The sequence below is a fragment of the Eschrichtius robustus genome, chromosome 14 (genome assembly GCF_028021215.1).
Source record: "Eschrichtius robustus isolate mEscRob2 chromosome 14, mEscRob2.pri, whole genome shotgun sequence".
Lineage (NCBI taxonomy): Eukaryota > Metazoa > Chordata > Mammalia > Artiodactyla > Eschrichtiidae > Eschrichtius > Eschrichtius robustus.
Genome location: NC_090837.1, coordinates 27,944,993 through 27,962,606, shown reverse-complemented (window position 1 = coordinate 27,962,606; position 17,614 = coordinate 27,944,993). Strand labels below are relative to the sequence as shown.

At 60.5% G+C, this 17,614-nt stretch overlaps 1 protein-coding gene across 3 annotated transcripts in view; it reads left to right on the top strand.

Moving 5' to 3' along the window:
• TXNRD2 (thioredoxin reductase 2) overlaps positions 1-10,074 on the top strand; it is a 34,557-nt gene extending 24,483 nt beyond the window's left edge. Inside the window, exons 12-18 of one of the 3 annotated variants that reach the window (XM_068562268.1) lie at positions 3,472-3,608; positions 5,872-5,967; positions 6,206-6,298; positions 7,686-7,757; positions 7,839-7,936; positions 8,782-8,987; positions 9,866-10,074. In XM_068562268.1, coding sequence (XP_068418369.1) covers positions 3,472-3,608; positions 5,872-5,967; positions 6,206-6,298; positions 7,686-7,757; positions 7,839-7,936; positions 8,782-8,905 — 620 coding nt within the window. In that variant the 3' untranslated portion in view covers positions 8,906-8,987; positions 9,866-10,074. Of the gene's footprint in view, positions 1-3,471; positions 3,609-5,871; positions 5,968-6,205; positions 6,299-7,685; positions 7,758-7,838; positions 7,937-8,781; positions 8,988-9,722 lie in introns of all 3 variants that reach the window. The other 2 variants (XM_068562266.1, XM_068562267.1) reach the window with 2 other exon arrangements.
• Positions 10,075-17,614: the final 7,540 nt, after the last annotated feature.

The window sequence follows — 17,614 nt, the reverse complement described above, 5'->3', positions numbered from 1 at the left end:
CCAGTGCGACCAGAGGAGGCTGGACTGGCCCGGTCGCACCGAGAGCTCTCGGGCGCAACGCTGCCCTGGGTGTCCTGGGCAGTCTGCGCTGGGAGGGAGGGCCATCCCAGCTTCGAGGCACCGGGCTCACACAGTCCCCCCAAGGGACTCTGCCCAGCAGGCAAGGGGCAGCTCCAAGGGCAGGGTGTGTGGACATCACCTCGAAGGAGGAAGCTGGGTGTCTGCTCATACGTGGGCTTCTAGTGCTCTCATCATTTGTAGTAAGCACGGCGGCGAGTCACGCGGGTTTTAAGGAAGAAACTCTTACAAGGCAAGAGAATCACGAGGATGCGTATAAATGAATGAAAAGGGCAGGATCGGACATTCTCAAGAGGAGACACAGCTAATTTAACATGTGGCCAAAAAAACACCGAATTTTACTAGTAGTCAAAGAAGTGCAAATTCAGTCCTCACAGTCCCCCCTCCACTGCCCTGCAAATGAGCAGAGCCCACTGCCACTGAGGAGGGGGCAGCCCTGCCTGTGCCCCGAAGCCCCCCTGAGGATGCCATCCTCATCCTGGGGGCCCACCAACCCCGTGCAGGGCGAGGAGCAGGCAGCCCGCGTGCCGGACAGGGCAGTGTGTGACCGTGACGTGCAGGGTGACCGGGACGGGCCTCCACCAATCGTGGGAGGAGCACTACCTGCACACAGGGTGCAAGGGAGGCGGTCGGAGGACGACGTGACCGTTGCCATGTAAGCCCAGCCTGGGCCTGAGCTGGCATCCGAGCGACCAGCCACTGGGTAGCCCCCCGGACCCCACAGCCGTTTTCCATCTTCCTCTGGGGCTCTGGGCCTGAGCTGAAAGGGAGGGCATGACCCCCTGCTCTGAGCACGAGGGGGCAGCGCGGCAGAGGGCGTGGGCCTGTCCCTCCCCGTGTGACCCCTGTCCAGGGCTTGCCCACCCCAGGCCTCATCCGTAAGGCCCAGCTTCCAAGCCCTGAGGTGCCCGCGGCTGCCCCTGGGGCTTCGCCTGCTCCAGCCCCTCCCTTCACTGTTCATTCTGGAAGCGTCAGTGGAGTGCCTGCTGCATGCGGCCTGTCCTTCACTGTACTGCCCCCCACCCCCCATCAACCATCCATTTATTCTTTTTACCAGTGGCCTGGCTCACACATCCCACATACTTTCCAAGTTCACGTACACAGAGCGTCCTAAAAAATCCTGGCTTCAAAATGGACTGCAGAGGCCACCTAACTCCAGCATATGTTACCGTCTCCTGTTACTACTTTCAAATTTATCTTTATTTCCTTCGGGATCTGGGATATGGTTTGCTGGCATCTGCAAGGTGTGTAGTTACCATGGTTACCACAGGCACAGGAGGAAGCACTCTTGACCTCCTGTGACCAGCCAGGCAGGGGTGCAGGGGAGAGCCCGGGACAACGTGGCCGGCGTCAGAGCAGCTGGTCCAAGTGCTGCCGGCTTTGCCCTCGGACTCTCTAGCCCCAGCCCAGAGTGTCACCGGGAGGTGCAGGGCCCGGGGGCCTGGGGAGGAACCTGAGGACTGAGCTATGAGCCCCTGCATAAGGGACTGTCGCCCACTAAGCCCATGCCCTCCAGTCCTGCCTGTGGGGCCATCTCCTTCCTCTCTGGGAGCACAGTCCAGTCCCCTCCCAGGTGCCCACTGGGTCCCCAGGCGCCTTGGCAGGATGCTGGGCAGGCGGCAAGTCCCACTCTGCACTCATGGGTCTCCATCAGGACCATAGGGCCAGCACTGGTGCCGTCAGAAGGTGGGGCCCTCCTGGCCTTGCACTGCCCGTGTCCAATCTGACGGCGAAGGGCGCCAGCCCTCAGCCCCCGATTCCTGGGGCCGAGCCGAATGCAGAGGCCGGAGCCATCGGCTCAAGAAGCAGGCTTAGCTGAGCCTGTGTTTTGACTTCCCGCCAGGAGAGCAGCTGGAGACTTAAGGCTCCCCTCCCTGGGCTCCACCAGCCGCCACCCGACCTCTGGGGCCTAAGCCGTGGAAGCTGTGGAAGGTGTGCCTTTGAAGTCATGTGTCCTGCCGTCGGGATCCCCCAGCCACGGTGACGGGGGCCACCCGCTGCCCCCCTGGGGTCGGGCAGGAAGAGCGGCCCTTGCCACCCTGGCTCGACGAGGCCACATCGTCTGAACTGGGAGAGAAAGGGTGGTGAGGCAGCTCAGCTGTGACGGGGCCCAGGCTGTGAGCACACGGAGCCGGCAGTGCCTGACACTGCCCCTCCTGGCCTCTCCCCCAAGAGCAGGGTTCGTGCTCTGACTGCCTGCAAGGATGGGAGGGTGTGCAGTGCAGGCCCTGGAGGTCTTGGAGCTGGGGCTGCCCGGGGAGTCGGGGGGCGAGGTCGTGCACACTGTCTGCCTCCTTTGGGTCAGCTCGTGGGCCACGGGTGCCGGGGGAACGGCTGCTGCCAGATGTGGGGACACGAGGCCACAGCCTCGTGGCAGAGAGAGGTAAACCCACGTGGAGCACCGTCCTGCCTCGCACAAGCTGCAGGAGGGGTGTCTTGGTGGGGGCGGAGGCCAGCCCAGGGGGGCCACGTGAGGACCCTGAGGCACCCCTGCCGGGAAATGCACGCAGGGGATGGGGCCCCAGTGTCTTTGAGGGCTGGGTCCTGTTTCCGACTTCTCCTCAGGCTGATGCCTTCAGAGGCTGCAAGGTCCTGTCGGGCTGAGCCTGCGGCCGTGCTGATCCTTCCCATCCATCACTCCACCATGTGGCCTGGGGTCCCTGGCCCCTCAGAGTCCGGCCCCTTCAGTGGGGAGGGGCTTAGGGAGCACAGTCTGGGGCTGGGGGCACATCGCCCTTGGTTGCTGCTGCTTCTACACCGTTTCTGTGGTCAGAGCCAGGAGCCTTGTATTTTTAAAAAATCATGAATTTCCAATTCAAAGTTGACGACGTTATGGAGTTTGAACCGTCCTCTTTGAGTGACATGTAGGACCTGTTAGCATCTGCACTTGTGGGGACGTGACCCTCGGAGGTACAGTTCCAGTGTGGGTTCGCAGGGTCTCCCGAGTTGTCTGTCTTTCCACGTGTTCTGTTACAATAGACCCCTTTGTTTTAGGTTGTTTATGGGTTATAGGGATTTTTTTCCACATTTAATTTTACTTTTTGAATATGTATACGTATAAACTGTGTATATGATTTAAAGAAACAAAATTGTATCATAGGATGTGTTTAGGAGGGTCTTGTTGCTGACTCTCCATCCACCCCATTTCCTCCCCATTCCTGCTCCGTCCTTTCATTGAGTCTCTATGCAGGTGTTTGTGTGTGCACATGTATACACACGTGTGTGTATACGTACATACATGTGTGAGCGCGTGTTTGAGGCCCTTGGCACTGTTGGTGCTTGATGTCTTACCAATTCTAAGTGGACATTCTGAGAAGGGTTTTAAATAAAACAAGGAATCTCGGTCAGAACCACTAACAAAAACCTCCCAGCCTTGCTCTTTGTGTCCTTCAGGCCGAGTTCCAGAAACCAGAGGTCTGAATTTGGAGAAGGCTGGTGTGCGTACCAACCCCAACACTCAGAAGATCCTGGTTGACGCCCAGGAAGCCACCTCCGTCCCCCACATCTATGCCATCGGAGACGTGGCGGAGGTACGGCCTGCGCCGCTGCCTCCCCCAACCCCGTCCCCCGACCCCGTACCCCTACCATGTGGCTCACACGGGCTCTGCGCTGAGCCCCAGGAGGACTTGGCATCACCCCCGCCTCCACGCTCCTCCTCTCTGTGGACGGGCGGGCGGACAAGGGGGCACCGTCCACAGATCCTGCCGTGAAGCTCCTCACGGGTCAGCTCTGAGGGATGGTGTCTGTTTGCACACCATGCAGCAGCCTCAACCTCCTGGCCTCGGTTTACCTCTGATCTTGGGCGGTCAGCACCCCCATGAGCCTGGCTTCGGAGGCATCGGTCAGTGGCCCCCCTTATGGGCCCAGCAACACTGGGGGCTGCTCAGCTATGGGCCCCAGCGCCTCAGGATCAGTCGGCCTGTCCTGCACGCGTGCATCGCGTCCCGAGGAGGGCAGTCAGGGCAGGGTCCCAATCATAGGCTGGGCCCCCAGACCTAGCAGGCCTCTCCACGGTGCCGCCACAAACCGCCACGAACTGGGTGGTCAGAACAGCAGAATTTGTTCCCTCCTGCTCTGGAGGCCCAAAATCCGAGATCAAGGCGTCAGGGCTGCGCTCCCTCCTCTGGGGAGGACCCTCCTCGCCAGGTCCAGCTTCTGAGGCCCCGGGTATCTTCACAACCATCTCCTCTGGGGCCTGCCTGTCCCTGGATTTAGGGCCGCCTGAATCCAGGCTGACCTCATGTCAATCCTCACTTTAATTACCCCTGCAAAGACACCGACTTCCCAGGAGGGCACAGCCTGAGGTTCTGAGGGGACATGAGTTTGGGGGTGCTGTGAAACCCACCGTGGTGTTAGTTTACGTTCATTCTTCGCACATTGAGCACCAGGCACTTTTCTGGGTTCTGGGGTCACTGCAGGAACAGACAGAAGTCCCAGCCCTCGTGGAGGTGACGTTCTGTCACAGTCACAGATGACAAGCAAATGAGCTATTTCAGGTGTCAGGAGATGCTCAGTGTGGGGGTCAGAAAGGTGGCAGTCGTCATCGATGCTGTGGGACCGCCCCTCCCTCAGCCTCCCCAGCCTCTGCTGCAGCTTATGATAGGTGGGGGGCTTCCAGAGAGCCTGGCACACATGTGGAGATGGGCGGGGCGGGGAGGCCATGCACGGCTGGGCCTCCCTTTGTTCCCGAAGGGCCAGCCTGCTCATCTGGAGACAGTCTGTCCTGCACTACAGCCTGGCCCCGGTGTCCCCAATGTACCGGAGGGGCCGCCCCCGCTGTGGCCAGTGCTCAGATGGGAGCCAGTTGGCTGCCGCTTGAGCCTCGAGCCCCCCATGAACCCTGGCTCATGAGATGCAGCGTGGGAAACAGACCCCTGTGTCGTGACCGCGGGGAGAGCCCGCTGGGTGCGTCAGAGCTCCAGCCGCTCCCCCCGCTGGCTCATCTGGCCACCTAGTCGGCCCATTGGTGTGGATGAGGCTTCACGATTGCTCGCTGCCCCGGGGACCTGGCCGCTTAGCTGGGCAGTGCTGTGTCTTAAAACACTCATCCTGCTCCCTCAGAAAGGTCACTGAGCAGCAAGAAGCGTTAACCCCCAGGGGTCTGGCGAGGGGAGGCCGTGGTTCAGGGAGACCTCGTGTGCCGTGTGGGCTGTGTCCCCGTTAGTCAGGCCAGTGGAATGCACGGGCTGCCTACGCGGCTTTATCGCTGCTGATCTCCATTCATTTCTGGAATGTCAAACAACATCTGCATTTCCTGCTGCTGCAGGGGTGATTGGCGGCCGGTCCCAGGCCGACGCGTGTGGGGACACGGGGGCTGTGCCACCCCCTGCTCCCCGACAGGACACACCCTGGAGCAGAGGCCTCCACAGAACGGCGTCCGATCTGGGCTCGGTAATGGGCTTGACGTGCCAGACAAGCTGCGTGTCGGAGCCCACTGCTGCTCCCAGGGCCCGTCTTAGCCCGAATCCGTTAGTGCGAATGGGTAAATGGTGGCTGGGTCCCTTTTGAGCTTTGTTGTGGGGGCAGCTCTGCAAAGGCACTGACGTGAAGAAGGGGTCCTGAGAGAAGTCACAAGTGGGTACGGGCGGTGTGGCCGGTGTGGCCGGGCTCGTTAGCGGCTCACCCCCTTTTCCAGGGAAGGGGCCGTGACCACAGGTGTCTCCCCCGAGCAGGACAGAGGGGAGCATGCGGGAACAAGCAGAGGCAAAATGCGTCTGGGGGAGACGCCCCACTGGGAAGGCGGTACCCCCACCGAGGGTCAAGCTGAAGTAACCCCATGCTCCCACCTTCCAGGGGCGGCCAGAGCTGACGCCCACGGCTATCATGGCCGGGAGGCTCTTAGCCCAGCGGCTCTGCAGTCAGTCCTCAGACCTGATGGACTATGACAACGTGAGTGCCCCTCCTCTTCAGATGCCACTTCCAGCCTGCGGGAGCTGCAGCTTGTTCTGGGGGTGCACGTGTGTCTGTGCGTGCGAGCATGTGCGTGTGTGCGTGTGTGCCTGTGTGTGAGGTGCAGCCCGGGAACAAGCGAGGGGGTCGCCCGTCCAGGGACTGGCCTGCAACTACTGCTCTCGGTGTACCCCAGTGGGGTCTTCACTCTGGTGCCTGATCCCGGCCCACCCTCCAGGTCCCCACGACGGTCTTCACACCGCTGGAGTATGGCTGTGTGGGGCTGTCAGAGGAGGAGGCTGTGGCTCGCCATGGAGAGGAGCGTGTGGAGGTGAGTCAGGGCCCCGGGGAGGGGGATGCCAGGACACAGGCCTGTGTGGCCCTCCACCCCATCATGGCCACCCCCCACAGAGGCCCGCGGCAAGCGGGAGTGTTGGCGTCCTGCTTCCCGGGGCCTGCAGCTTGGCAGGGCGGGGTGTGGGGCCCAGAACGATGGCTGTGGTGGGCTGGCGGTGCTGGCGGGCAGCCCCGGGAATGAGGGGGCCTTTGGGCTGTGGTCCACCTCAGCGGGGTGGGGTGCATGTCTGCCTTGACCTGAAAGACTCCTCCTGCCCTCCGACCTCTGCTCGCCTCCACCCCTGCCCTTCTGCCCCCTCCTGGCCATGTGCCTCCTCCACAAGTCTGGTCCTTGTGGGCCTCTGACAGCCCAGACCCAGGCATCCACCCTGGAGGGAGGGGTTTGTCATCAGACGGGGGTTTCTCTGGGGTCTGCTTTGGCCACAGTGTGTGTCCCAGGTAGTCTGGTGGCCTGTGGGTGCTGTGGCAGCTTGCAGGCGGGCTGGGAGAAACCGGACCCCCGTGGCCACCAGAGCAGCTGGGGGCCCTTTGGGAATGAGTGCCCAGGCTCCAGTGCCTGCCCTGCATCCCTGCGCCCCGGTCCCCTCCATCAACGGCACTTTATTTGCTATTTTTGTTCAATTCATCACAAGTGCCCTGGGACATGTGTCCATGGCATTCCGTGATGTTGTTTTATGTTTCACAATGTTGAATGGCCAAATGCCCTTTGTTTGTTTTCTTTTCAATTCTGTCTTCGTTAGAACAATATTCTCTGAAGCTGCATTAATTAATAATGGCTGTGCAGCACATGTGAGGGCTCTGCTCATATTTTACTCGGCCGCAGCCCCGAACGCGCTATCGGCCCTTCTCAGGCGCTGAAAGCCTTTGTCCAGCAGCTCCGGTGGGGGCCGCGCCCGCCCCGCCTCCTGGCTTGAGTGAGGGCCCGGCGAGCACCGAGGTGCCCGAGGGAGGCCAGACGGGCGGCCGGGCCCCCCTTTCACTGCCCGCGGTCGCCCTGTCCATTCTCTGCAGTGTCCACCTGGGCTGTGCTCCTGGGCGGTGCCCGTGCCTGCACTGAGCCTCGGGCTCTGGGGCAAGTCAGAGGGTGGCCAGTCTTCACCCGTTCCACTGCTGTAGTTCTTGGGGGTCTTGGGCCTGGTGGGAGAGGGTCTGTCCGCAGGCTGCCGTGCCGGGAGGAGAGGGGTGCCTCTGAGGCCAGCCGAGCCTTGTCCTTGCCCCAGACCACAACCTGCGGGCTGAGTGGGCAGTTCCGCGCCCGCCCCCCCCCCACCACTGTGCCCACAGCCTGTCGAGCTGTAAAATACCTCCGGGGCTTATTTTGCTTCAGCCGCTGACCCAGGAATCGGTGTCTTGTCACCCAGGTTTATCACGCGTATTATAAACCACTGGAGTTCGTGATGCCTGAACGGGACGCGTCCCAGTGTTACATAAAGGTGAGCATCCCTGTGGGCCTGGCCGGGATGAGAGAGAGCCCCCACGGCCGCGCACGCCCCTGCTGACCGTGTGCCTTTCAGATGGTGTGTCTGCGGGAGCCCCCACAGCTGGTGCTGGGCCTGCACTTCCTTGGCCCCAATGCTGGCGAAGTTACTCAAGGATTTGCTCTGGGGATCAAGTAAGTCCACAGGAATGTCGGCCGTTACGTGACACTCAGGCTGGGGTCCGCCAAAAGTCAGCGGCACCGCTGTCGGAAGTCTGCCACATCAGGGTCACTCGTGGTCATGTTTTCAGAGAGGGTCTGCCCAACGGGACGGGTCCGGTCGGTCACCTGAGAGGTGGCCATGTCCATCTCTGGCTGGGCCACCAGGGGGAACAGGCTCGTGTCCCCAGCCAGCCCTGAGGGGCACGGTGGGTCTTCTCTGCTCAGAATGAGGGTTGGGGGCTGAGTGCCCAGGCAGTCAGGAGCAGGGCCTCGGCATCAAGTGTGCTGGGAGGGCCGCCTGGGGGGCACGTGTCCTGTGGGGCCGGTCCCAGCTGCAGGCTGTGCATGGTGGGGCCCCAGGGCCCGTGCTGTGGAAGCTCTGGTGGGGGTGGGTTTCTGCGTGCGAAGAGGCCAGGCAGCTGGTGAGGGGCTGTCAGAGGCAGGAGGGCTGGGGTGAAGCAGAGGGAGGGGGCTGAACTCAGAGAGGAGGGCGAGTGGGCCTGTGCCTGGTGGGCTGGAGGCAGCAGGAGGCCAGGCCAGGCAGGTGGGAGGTGGGCCGGAGGTGGGGCTGCCTGGCTGTTGCAGGCTCGGGGTGTTTGCTCCAAGGGAGGTGGGGCGGGACCAGCATAGGTGTTGGCAGGTGTTCCTGGCTGCCAGCTGGAGAAGAGAGGATGGGGGCCAGGGCTGGGGGACGGTGAGGAGACCGTGACTTACCAGCTCTCCCCCGTGTGCTGCCACCTGAGGATGGGGGCGGGGGGGACTCGAACACGCCTCCCTGCACTGACTCGTCCCCCGAATCCCCTGTCCCCGGCGTGCAGGTGTGGGGCCTCCTACGAGCAGGTGATGCGGACGGTGGGCATCCACCCAACCTGTGCCGAGGAGGTGGCCAAGCTGCGCATCTCCAAGCGCTCGGGCCTGGACCCCACCGTGACCGGCTGCTGAGGCTAAGCGGCCATCCCTAGACCCAGGGTGCTCAGCATGACTTCTGCCCCCACGGCCAGGCTCAGCGGAGGCTCAGAACCAGGTACGCATGCGGGGTAGGTCCTATGTTTAAGGGGAGTAGGGTGCCACTGTGAACTGCTCTCCAGGTGCAGGAGAAGCTGCACCTGCCGAGAGGGCCCCACCCGCCACAGGGCACTCCAGACCCCGGCCGGGTTGCTGCTGCTCCTCATGTGCAGGCGGTGTTTGGAGGCCGGGGTCACCCCGTAGCGCCTGTCCTGGGGGCGGGGGGGTTGGGGACTCGGGGTGTGGAATGCTCAGTGGGCCTCCCTACCACCTGCCCCGCTCAGAACAACCCAGCTCCTTTCTCTCTTGTCCAGAAGGTGGAGACACAGCCTCATGCTCAGAGCCGCCCGCAGTCTGGTTCTGTTAGACTTTGCAAAGCCGGGCTGAGTGGGCTGCCAGAAGCCCCGGGGTGTGATGTTTGTCCTGAGCCTCATCTAGGAGGAAATAAGCAAGTCCCTGCCTGACCCCAGCCAAGGGGATGCCTGTGGTTGGGGACTTTCCACCTGTCAGCCTGAGAGGGGCATCCCCTGGCCGTCGGCCTTTCCTGGGTTGGGGGGGTCCCGAGGGCCCCGGGGGACTATGGACAGAGCAGTGAGCGCCCACGGGATGCCCACAGGTGGGCGTGAAGGGCCAAGCCACGGCAGAGGATCAGTGGGCAGTGGGCCAGGCCCAGAGCCTCTCCTGGGGCACCCAGGGCACTGGCTCCTCCACAGCTCCTGGACAGGGCTGCCTCTGATGAGCTTTATCATTTCAGGGTGTTTCTAACAGTTACGCACGACCTGGTGGGGCAGGGCCACCCCTCGGCTGGTTTCTCCTCTGTCCCCCGAGAGTCCCTGTGTGCGGGCGGCTGTGGGGATGCGGGGCCACCCCATGCTGACCCCCATCCTCGGCAGGCAGGATGCTGAAGGCCGAGCCCGGGCGAGCCGCGCCCCTGCCCAGTGCATCTGGACCAACCACCGAGCACCCTGAAGGGATGGCCCAGGCTTGCATCTCGCACCCCCGCCCATGCCAGATGATGACGACTTGCGCAGAAACCCCCCGCGGGCTGCCCATGTCTGAGTCCACTGGCGTTTCCAGGGCACAAATAAAGAGGGTGTTTTCCGGAAGCATGCCCTGCCCATGATGTCCCCGACGCGCCCGGGGTGGCCGCCCGTCTGTCACCCCCTTGCCATGGGGAATCCCTTCCGAGTCATGCTGTGCCGGGGTCAGCGTGCGGGGGGCCCCCAGCACCCCGCCCTGGAGGACCCCGCCTTTCCTCCTGGAGCAGAGCCTCCTGGGAATGCAAGCTGTGTTCCAGAGCCACCTGCCAGCGCCATGGCCGGTGACAGGAGTGGGATGGTGCTGAGGCCCTGTCCCCCGAATGTTCCGCTTTCCCAGGGCCCCATCCAGCTTGTCGGCTGGGCTCAGGCTAATCCCGCACATGGAGGCTGACGGGGAGGGAGGCCCCCGGCACCTGTCAGTCACCGCGGAGAGATGGCGCTGACAGCGACGGGCAGGGCCCGGCATTGTACTGGGGCTTTAGCGGCGGTTAATCTCGTGTCTTCCCTAAGAAAACATCACTTAGTCTGCCGCCCGGGAGCCCTGGGTGGGACCCTGCTTGTCAGCGAACAAAGGAATGTCTTTGCGCCTTAATGGGCCTGCGGGAACTCAGACGCCGCTCGCGTGAAGCGTGTACAGCGGCCCTCAGACGCCCCATTGAGACGCCAAGTGCCGGGAGGGGCCAGGCCTCTTGACAAATGCAGCGCGATCAGCCGTGTCCCGTTTAACGCCCGGCTGGTGGCCCCGCGAGGAGGTTCCCTCTGCGCTGGGCGTGGCCTCCCGGCCTTGGAGGCAGGGGGCGGGCTTTGCGGGGTCAGCTGACCGGGATGGGGGCGGGGCCTGGGCACTGGGATGGCCACTTGGGGCCAAAGAGGGACCTGAGGCGGCCTCGCGGCTTCTTGTGATGCCGGGTGATGCAGTCGGGCTGGGAGCCCCACGCACCTGCCAGGCGGCCACCCCACGTTGGTACCCCTGCAGCTCCTTTCCCAGGGCAGCCTCGATCCAGCTGTGCCTGCGACATCCTCTCTCTGGCCAGTTCACGCAGCCTGTGTGGCCACCGAAGGGAGAACAAAGCCCCCACGGTGCTCGGGACAGCCCTGGGGCGCCGCCAGTGTGGAGGCCCCTCCCCCACGCGGGGCTCACCCCCTCCCCGTCGCAGGCAGGGGCCTGGCCCCGTTCGCAAGCATCAGGCGCCACAAAGGGCCCGGCCATGTCCCCCGTGACCCCTGCCCTGGGGGCTCCAGTGGGATGGTGTGTGCAGACCCAGGCTTCCCTCGCTGACCCCCAGCCCCCCGCCCTGCACTTGGGGAGGCGCCCACTGTACTCTTGGGTCTCAGGCCGGAGCTGGGCACAGGGCATTCTGTCCTGCTTGTGTGTCCCTCTGGCCTGCCTGGCTCCAGGGTCGCTCACTGCGTGGCCTGAGGCCCCCCCTGGGCAAAGCCCGGCTCCAATCCCTCCTCCCAGGGAGCGTAGGGAGGGGCCAGAACCCCACAGGCCAGGTGCTCTCCACCTGGGCCCAGGGCCGCCTCCTGCTCCTTGGCATGTTTTTATGGTGCAATGAAAATATGACTTTAATTCCTCGGATTGTTCTGTGTAACCTACAGTGACCCGGCGATGTCCTGCACTCATCTGCTTGTGGCTGCGGGTTGTGCAGTGACGTGGGGGTGCTGCTGCTGAGGCCAGCCCACCCCTCCCCTGCCTCTCCCTCCATTGGGAAGCCCTCTGCTGCCACCCCAGTCCTCCCCCAGCCCCCTGAGGTGCTGTCCCCGAGGTCCCAGGCCCCCGGGGAGGCGGATACACAGGGGAGGGTGACCAGTCCTCAAGGGCTGGGCTGAGGGCTGCACACCCTCCGCAGGCCAAGGGGTGCCCCCCAGCATCCCACAGCCATGTGGGGACCCCCAGTGTTGCTGGGTGGGTAGCAGGGAACACCCACCCCACACATGCCTCAGCCATAGTTTCACGCGGCGGCAGGCCTGGCTGAGTAGGTGACCGCCAGGTCCAGCCAGGGGCCCTCCAGGCGGAGTTGCCCTGTGAGAAACAGCCGTTGTCAGGTGGTGCCCATAGGTCGGGGCATCTGTCCTGTGGCCACAAGCCAGGCAGCAGCTCAGAGACGTGGCTGGTGTCCTGGCCTGAAGCAGGCCCCAGTGCTGAGCCCAAGGCCCTCAGCCACCGCTCACTGCCTGACGCTGAGCTTCCAGGAGCTGCTGCGGTGCAGGTGGCCCAGGGTCCTGCAAGAGGGACACAGTGAGTAGGCTGGGCAGTGCGCTTGTTCAGAGGCCCAGGGCCACCAGGCCGCATGACTGAGCCCTGCGGACACTGTTCAGGCTCTGGGCGCCCGGCCCACCCCAGTCAGGGCACCCCCCCCACCGTGAGGCCTCAGTGCCCTGCACTCACATCACTCACGGAAGCATCTGGTTCTTACGAGTCTGCCATGAGAGGCTCCTCTGTGCTGGCCGGGTCTGGGGCAGGCCACCAAGAGCCCCAGGCTGCCCCCACTCATCCCTGAGCCCCTCTGGGAGCCCAGGACCCCTGGGTGCCCTCACCTGAGCCATGGCCTCTTCCTGCCCAGCTTGACCAAGCCTGCCCTGACCTCCACTGCCCACCTCCTTTCTGGTCAGCGCCCACCGGTCCTGCTCGGCCCACCCTTGGGTCCTAGTCCGGGTGCACGTGGGGGGACGTTGTGGGCCGGTCACTGCCAGAAACAGGTCGGGAGATGCCCCCCCTCCCGGGGCGAACAAGCCCAGCAGGGTGCCTGGGCCCGAGGTGGCCACATCACAAACAGCCCCACGAGTGTCCCCTGCCCTGTCTCTGCTGTAGTGCCAAGGTCCCACAGCACATCCCTCTGCTGGCCAGTCCCGTCGGGAAGAGTCTTTGGTGGAAGCGATGCCTGATCCCGATGGCCACAGATGGCACCCGCCTTGGGCTGGTGCCATGGTGCCTGGGGACAGTAGCTGGGTTGTCCGCCCCGAGTAGCCAGGTTCTGGCAGGAGACCCGCTCCTGCTGACACACCGGATCTTTTGGGCAACACTGGGAGGGAGGAGACTGTTTTACAGATGCTGCTTCTTGGTCTGCTGGAGCGAGGCCTCAGGACAGGTGGGCTGTGGCCTTCAGACCTGGGTCTGACGTCTGTGGGGGGAAGCACAGCCTAGTCTGCCCTGATGCAGACCCTCGCTCTCCCCGTTTGCTCTCCCCAGGCCCACTCCTCCCCATTGGCTGGCCCTCCCTGCGGCCCAGCTCCTGGAGAGCTCTCGGGTTTCTGGGCCTGCCCCGAGGGCTCTGGGAACCCTGCACGTCCTGGGCCCCAGCCAAGCACCTGTGCCTTCCCAGGGCCAGCAGAGCATCTTAGAGCTGAGCCCGCCTAATCCCAGCCCAACGTGGTTTATGGTGCTCGGGTGTCCCTAATCCCGAAACCCAAGCCCGGGTCCCAGCAGCCATACCAGCACCGTCCAAGTGGGCAGCAGGAGGACCACCTCCCTCTGCGTGCCTGTTGTTTGGAGCTGATCCCCACTGGGGACAGGACACCCGCAGGGTGAACACCCAATCCTGATGAACGCGGGTGAGCTCAGGAACCACCGAGCCTTCACTGCCTGGCTGGTCCTGCTCCAGCCTAGCCCCAGGGCTGCCCAGCGGCGACAGCAGAAGCAAACAGGAGAGGCAGGCCTGGCTCAAGCCTTGAGACTCTGGCCTCTAGGGTTTCATGGGACAGTGATCGAGCCTGCAGTTCCATGAAATTAAGTTTGTTGGTTTTTTTTTTTCCTAATAAATTTGGGATCTTTATGGCATAAAACTGATGATCAAGTAACACCAAAAGCTTGGGAATAAAGTGGAACCATGAGCAACAGGCACTGTGGCCTTGTTACGTAGCAGCTGGGGGTCAGGAGCCTGCAGGGCCCAGCTCCCTGCCTGGCCGCCAGCCACTGACCCAGCCAGGGCTCCAGGCACTGGGCACGGGCCCCCTTTTCATAATTATGTTATCGAGGCATGCAGCCCATGATGGCAAGAATGGCTAACGGCCCCTGATGGTCTTAGTATTTTTGAAGAATTTTCATACCCATAAGTTCCCCCAAAGCAGATGTAAGTGGCTCCTGAGCTACCAGGGTCAAGACATGGGACAGAACGGGAGGCAATTGAAGCAACATCTGGACGTGTCTTCTTTGGGCCCCCACCTGACAAGTGAGAAGACTGATGCCCAGACCCCCAGGTGCCCCATGGGGCATGAAGGTGCGGCCAGGCCCCTGCCTGTGGGAGAGGGTGGATGGGAGGCGAGCCCTCTGTGGCCTCAAAGGCGCATTGTCCTGCCCCAGTGGCTGGAACTGGGCCGGGTGATTATAATAATAACGTCCTGACGCTCAGCAAGCGGTTGGGTTTCCATAGCTCAGGGAGTATCTGGTTTTCAAAGGGGAGACATTGTACAAGTGGAGTGTTGTTCACATCAGCCGTTCTCTGCAGGTCAGAGGCCCGCCCGGCGCCTGCCTCCTCCCAGAGGTGCATGCCTGGGCACACCGGGCGAGGAGCTGCACCGGGAGGCCCTCCCCACCTGCCCTACAGGGCTGCGAGGACCAGGTCCTGCCACGGGGAGGCAGAGAGTGGGATCACTTCCCCCACGGCACACGCCTGGCCCTTAAGCCTTTTCCAGGCTGTGCCTCCACCTTCTGCCTGGCCAGCCCCCCTCCTTGGTTATGATTCAGTGCAAGGCTGTCCCTCCAGGAAGCCTTCCTGGAATGGTGTTTCTCTCTTGCCCTAAAGGAGCCTCCCTTCCTCATGTCTCTGTCCCCAGCATGGTGCCTGGTGTGTAGTAGGTGCTCGAGGCACAGCTGTTGATGAACCTGGGCGTGAAGTCTTTACGTTGTGTTTTCCATCCTGACAGGTCCGAGGAGCCTGCTTTGCAAGGTCTGAGCTCCACACACCATGTGTCCGTGGAAAGGGGTGCAGCTCAGAGCCGACCCAACTTCCTGCAGCTTTCCTCCTCCAGCTCTCGTGTGCCAGGGCCACACAGGGGAGCAGGAGGCCAGGTCTGCTCCAAGTGTTCCACTAGGCGCTGTGTGTCTTAACGTACAGGCAGCATAGCTGGATTGGTGCTTGTGAGACAGATGTACAGGGGGCAGAGGGGCTGGTCTGGGTGGTGTCTGAGCAGCTTGTATAAAGCTAACTTTTCACAAATAAAAGTGATCAACTCCACACAAAATAGAAAAGATACTGTCTGAAGGCACTGAAGATCAACCAAAAGCAATCAGAAACTAGAGGGAATCCAGCCACTGGAAAAAGAAATGCACTGAGTGAGATTCGCGTGTATATGCATTTCCCCTGAGGTCCCTCCCTAGGGCAGGGCACCAGTGACCAGAATGGGAACAGGAAGCTGTAGTCCTGCTGGCTTGAGGTGCCAGAGAACAGCTGGGGTCAGCCAGAGCATCTGGAAATGAGGGAGAAAATCCTTGAAAACCTGCATGTAAACTCCCGTCAGATCCTTAGTTGATGACTGAACTGCTCGTGTGGGAGCGAGACTCAAGGAGGAGAGAGCAGAGATTTCAGTGATCATCCACTGCAGGGGGACAGAGAGTTTGGATCTCAAGTCCCACCAAGTCACAGGGGCTATGCAAACACTGTGGGCCTTCCCCTGAAACCACAGCAAGTCCACACCTTAGGAGAAAAAATTAGGTTCCAAGACTAACGGGTTTGTGTAGGACTAAAGGCAAAACTGCAACAGATCCACCCTCACAAAAATAAAACCATGCCTCCAAAAGTTCAAAGTGGAAGGCCTGCTGAAACAAAGGCCAACACACTTCAGAAGATAACAGACTCCAAAGGCTCTACAAAATGCCATCAGTGTCCAGAATGCAACTAAAAATGACTAGATGGGTGAGGAACATGGAAATGTGATTCCTAGCCAAAAGGAAAAAGCAGTTCCTAGAAACCAGCCCCAAGATGATCCAGATGTTGGAATTAAATTTTTTAAAAATGAATTTATTTATTTATTTATTTATGGCTGCATTGGGTCTTTGTTGCTGTGCGCGGGTTTCCTCTAATTGCAGAGAGCAGGGGCTACTCTTTGTTGCGGTGTGCGGGCTTCTCATTGTGGTGGCTTCTCTTGTTGCGGAGCATGGGCTCTAGGCGCGCGGGCTAGAGTTGTGGCATGCGGGCTCAGTGATTGTGGCTCACGGGCTCTAGAGTGCAGGCTCAGTAGTTGCGGCACCCGGGCTTAGTTGCATCGCAGCATGTGGGATCTTCCCAGACCAGGGCTCGAACCTGTGTCCGCTGCATTGGCAGGCGGATTCTTAACCACTGTGCCACCAGGGGAGTCCCTGGAATTAAATTTTAAAACAGCTTTTATAAATATATTTAAGTCCTCAAGGGAAAAACTGGCCATAATGAATGACCACAAAGAATTTCAGCAGAGAAACGGAAATGGTCAAAGAGAACCAAATAGAAATTCTAAAACTGAAAAGTATAACAGTAATGAAAATGTAACTTGATGGACTTTAACGGATTTTAAGAACAGTTTGGAGATGGCAAAAGAAAGGGTCAATGATCTTGAAGACAAATAAATAAGAATTCTCCAATCAAAAGAATAGAGAGTAACAATAGAGGTAATTCTACTGTGGATCTGAGAGACCACAGTAGAAAGTCTAGGGACTTCCCTGGTGGTCCAGTGGTTAAGACTCCGAGCTCCCAGTGCAGGGGGTCCGGATTCGATCCCTGGTCAGGGAACTAGATACCACATGCCGCAACTAAGCGCCTGCATGCCGCAACTAAAAGATCCTGCACGCCGCAACGAACATCCTGCATGCAGCAACAAAGATCCCGTGTGCCACAACTAAGACCCGGCACAGCCAAATAAATAAAAAAAAAAAAAAGAAAGAAATAAAGTTTAATATAATGGTGCTTCGGAGGGAGAAAAGAGAGAGAATGGGGCATAAAAAAATTTTGAAGAAATGATGACCTGAAATTTCATGAATTTTGGATCAACTTATAGATCCAAGAATCCCAACAAATCTCAAGCAGTATAAACATAAAAACAAACAAACAGCCAGGCATATCATAGTCAAACTCTTGAAAATCAAAGACAAAGAGGAAACTGTGAAAACAGTCAGAGGAATAAGGACACATTACATGTGTCTGACTGCACATCGAAAAAATGAAGGTGAGAACAAATGGAATGAAATCTACATTCAGAAAGAAAGACAACCCAGAAATATTATTCAAAAATGAGGGAGAAATGAAGACACTTAGGTGACAGCTGGAGTGATTGCTTGCACTACAAGAACTAAGGTAGGAATGACCAGAGCAAATTTGAACAAAGAAATGGCAGGAATGGTTCTGAGTTCTGCTGTCCACCAGCTGGCTCTGGGGACGGGCCCTGAGGAAGGTCCAGGGGCAAGCAGCACAGGCAGGCTTAACAGGCTGGCAGTCCTCAGGCAGCTGGCGTCACCTCTTGGGTTGCGTATCCCTGTTTCCTTGCTGCCCTGGCTCTGGGGAGCCACAGACCTGACACCAACCCTGAACACTTCAGAGCCTGATGACTGCCTCTGGGCCTCCCAGTTCAAACACACATCCAGGTCCAATAAGCACATGAAAAGATGCTCAACGTCACTAGTCACTAGGGAAATGCA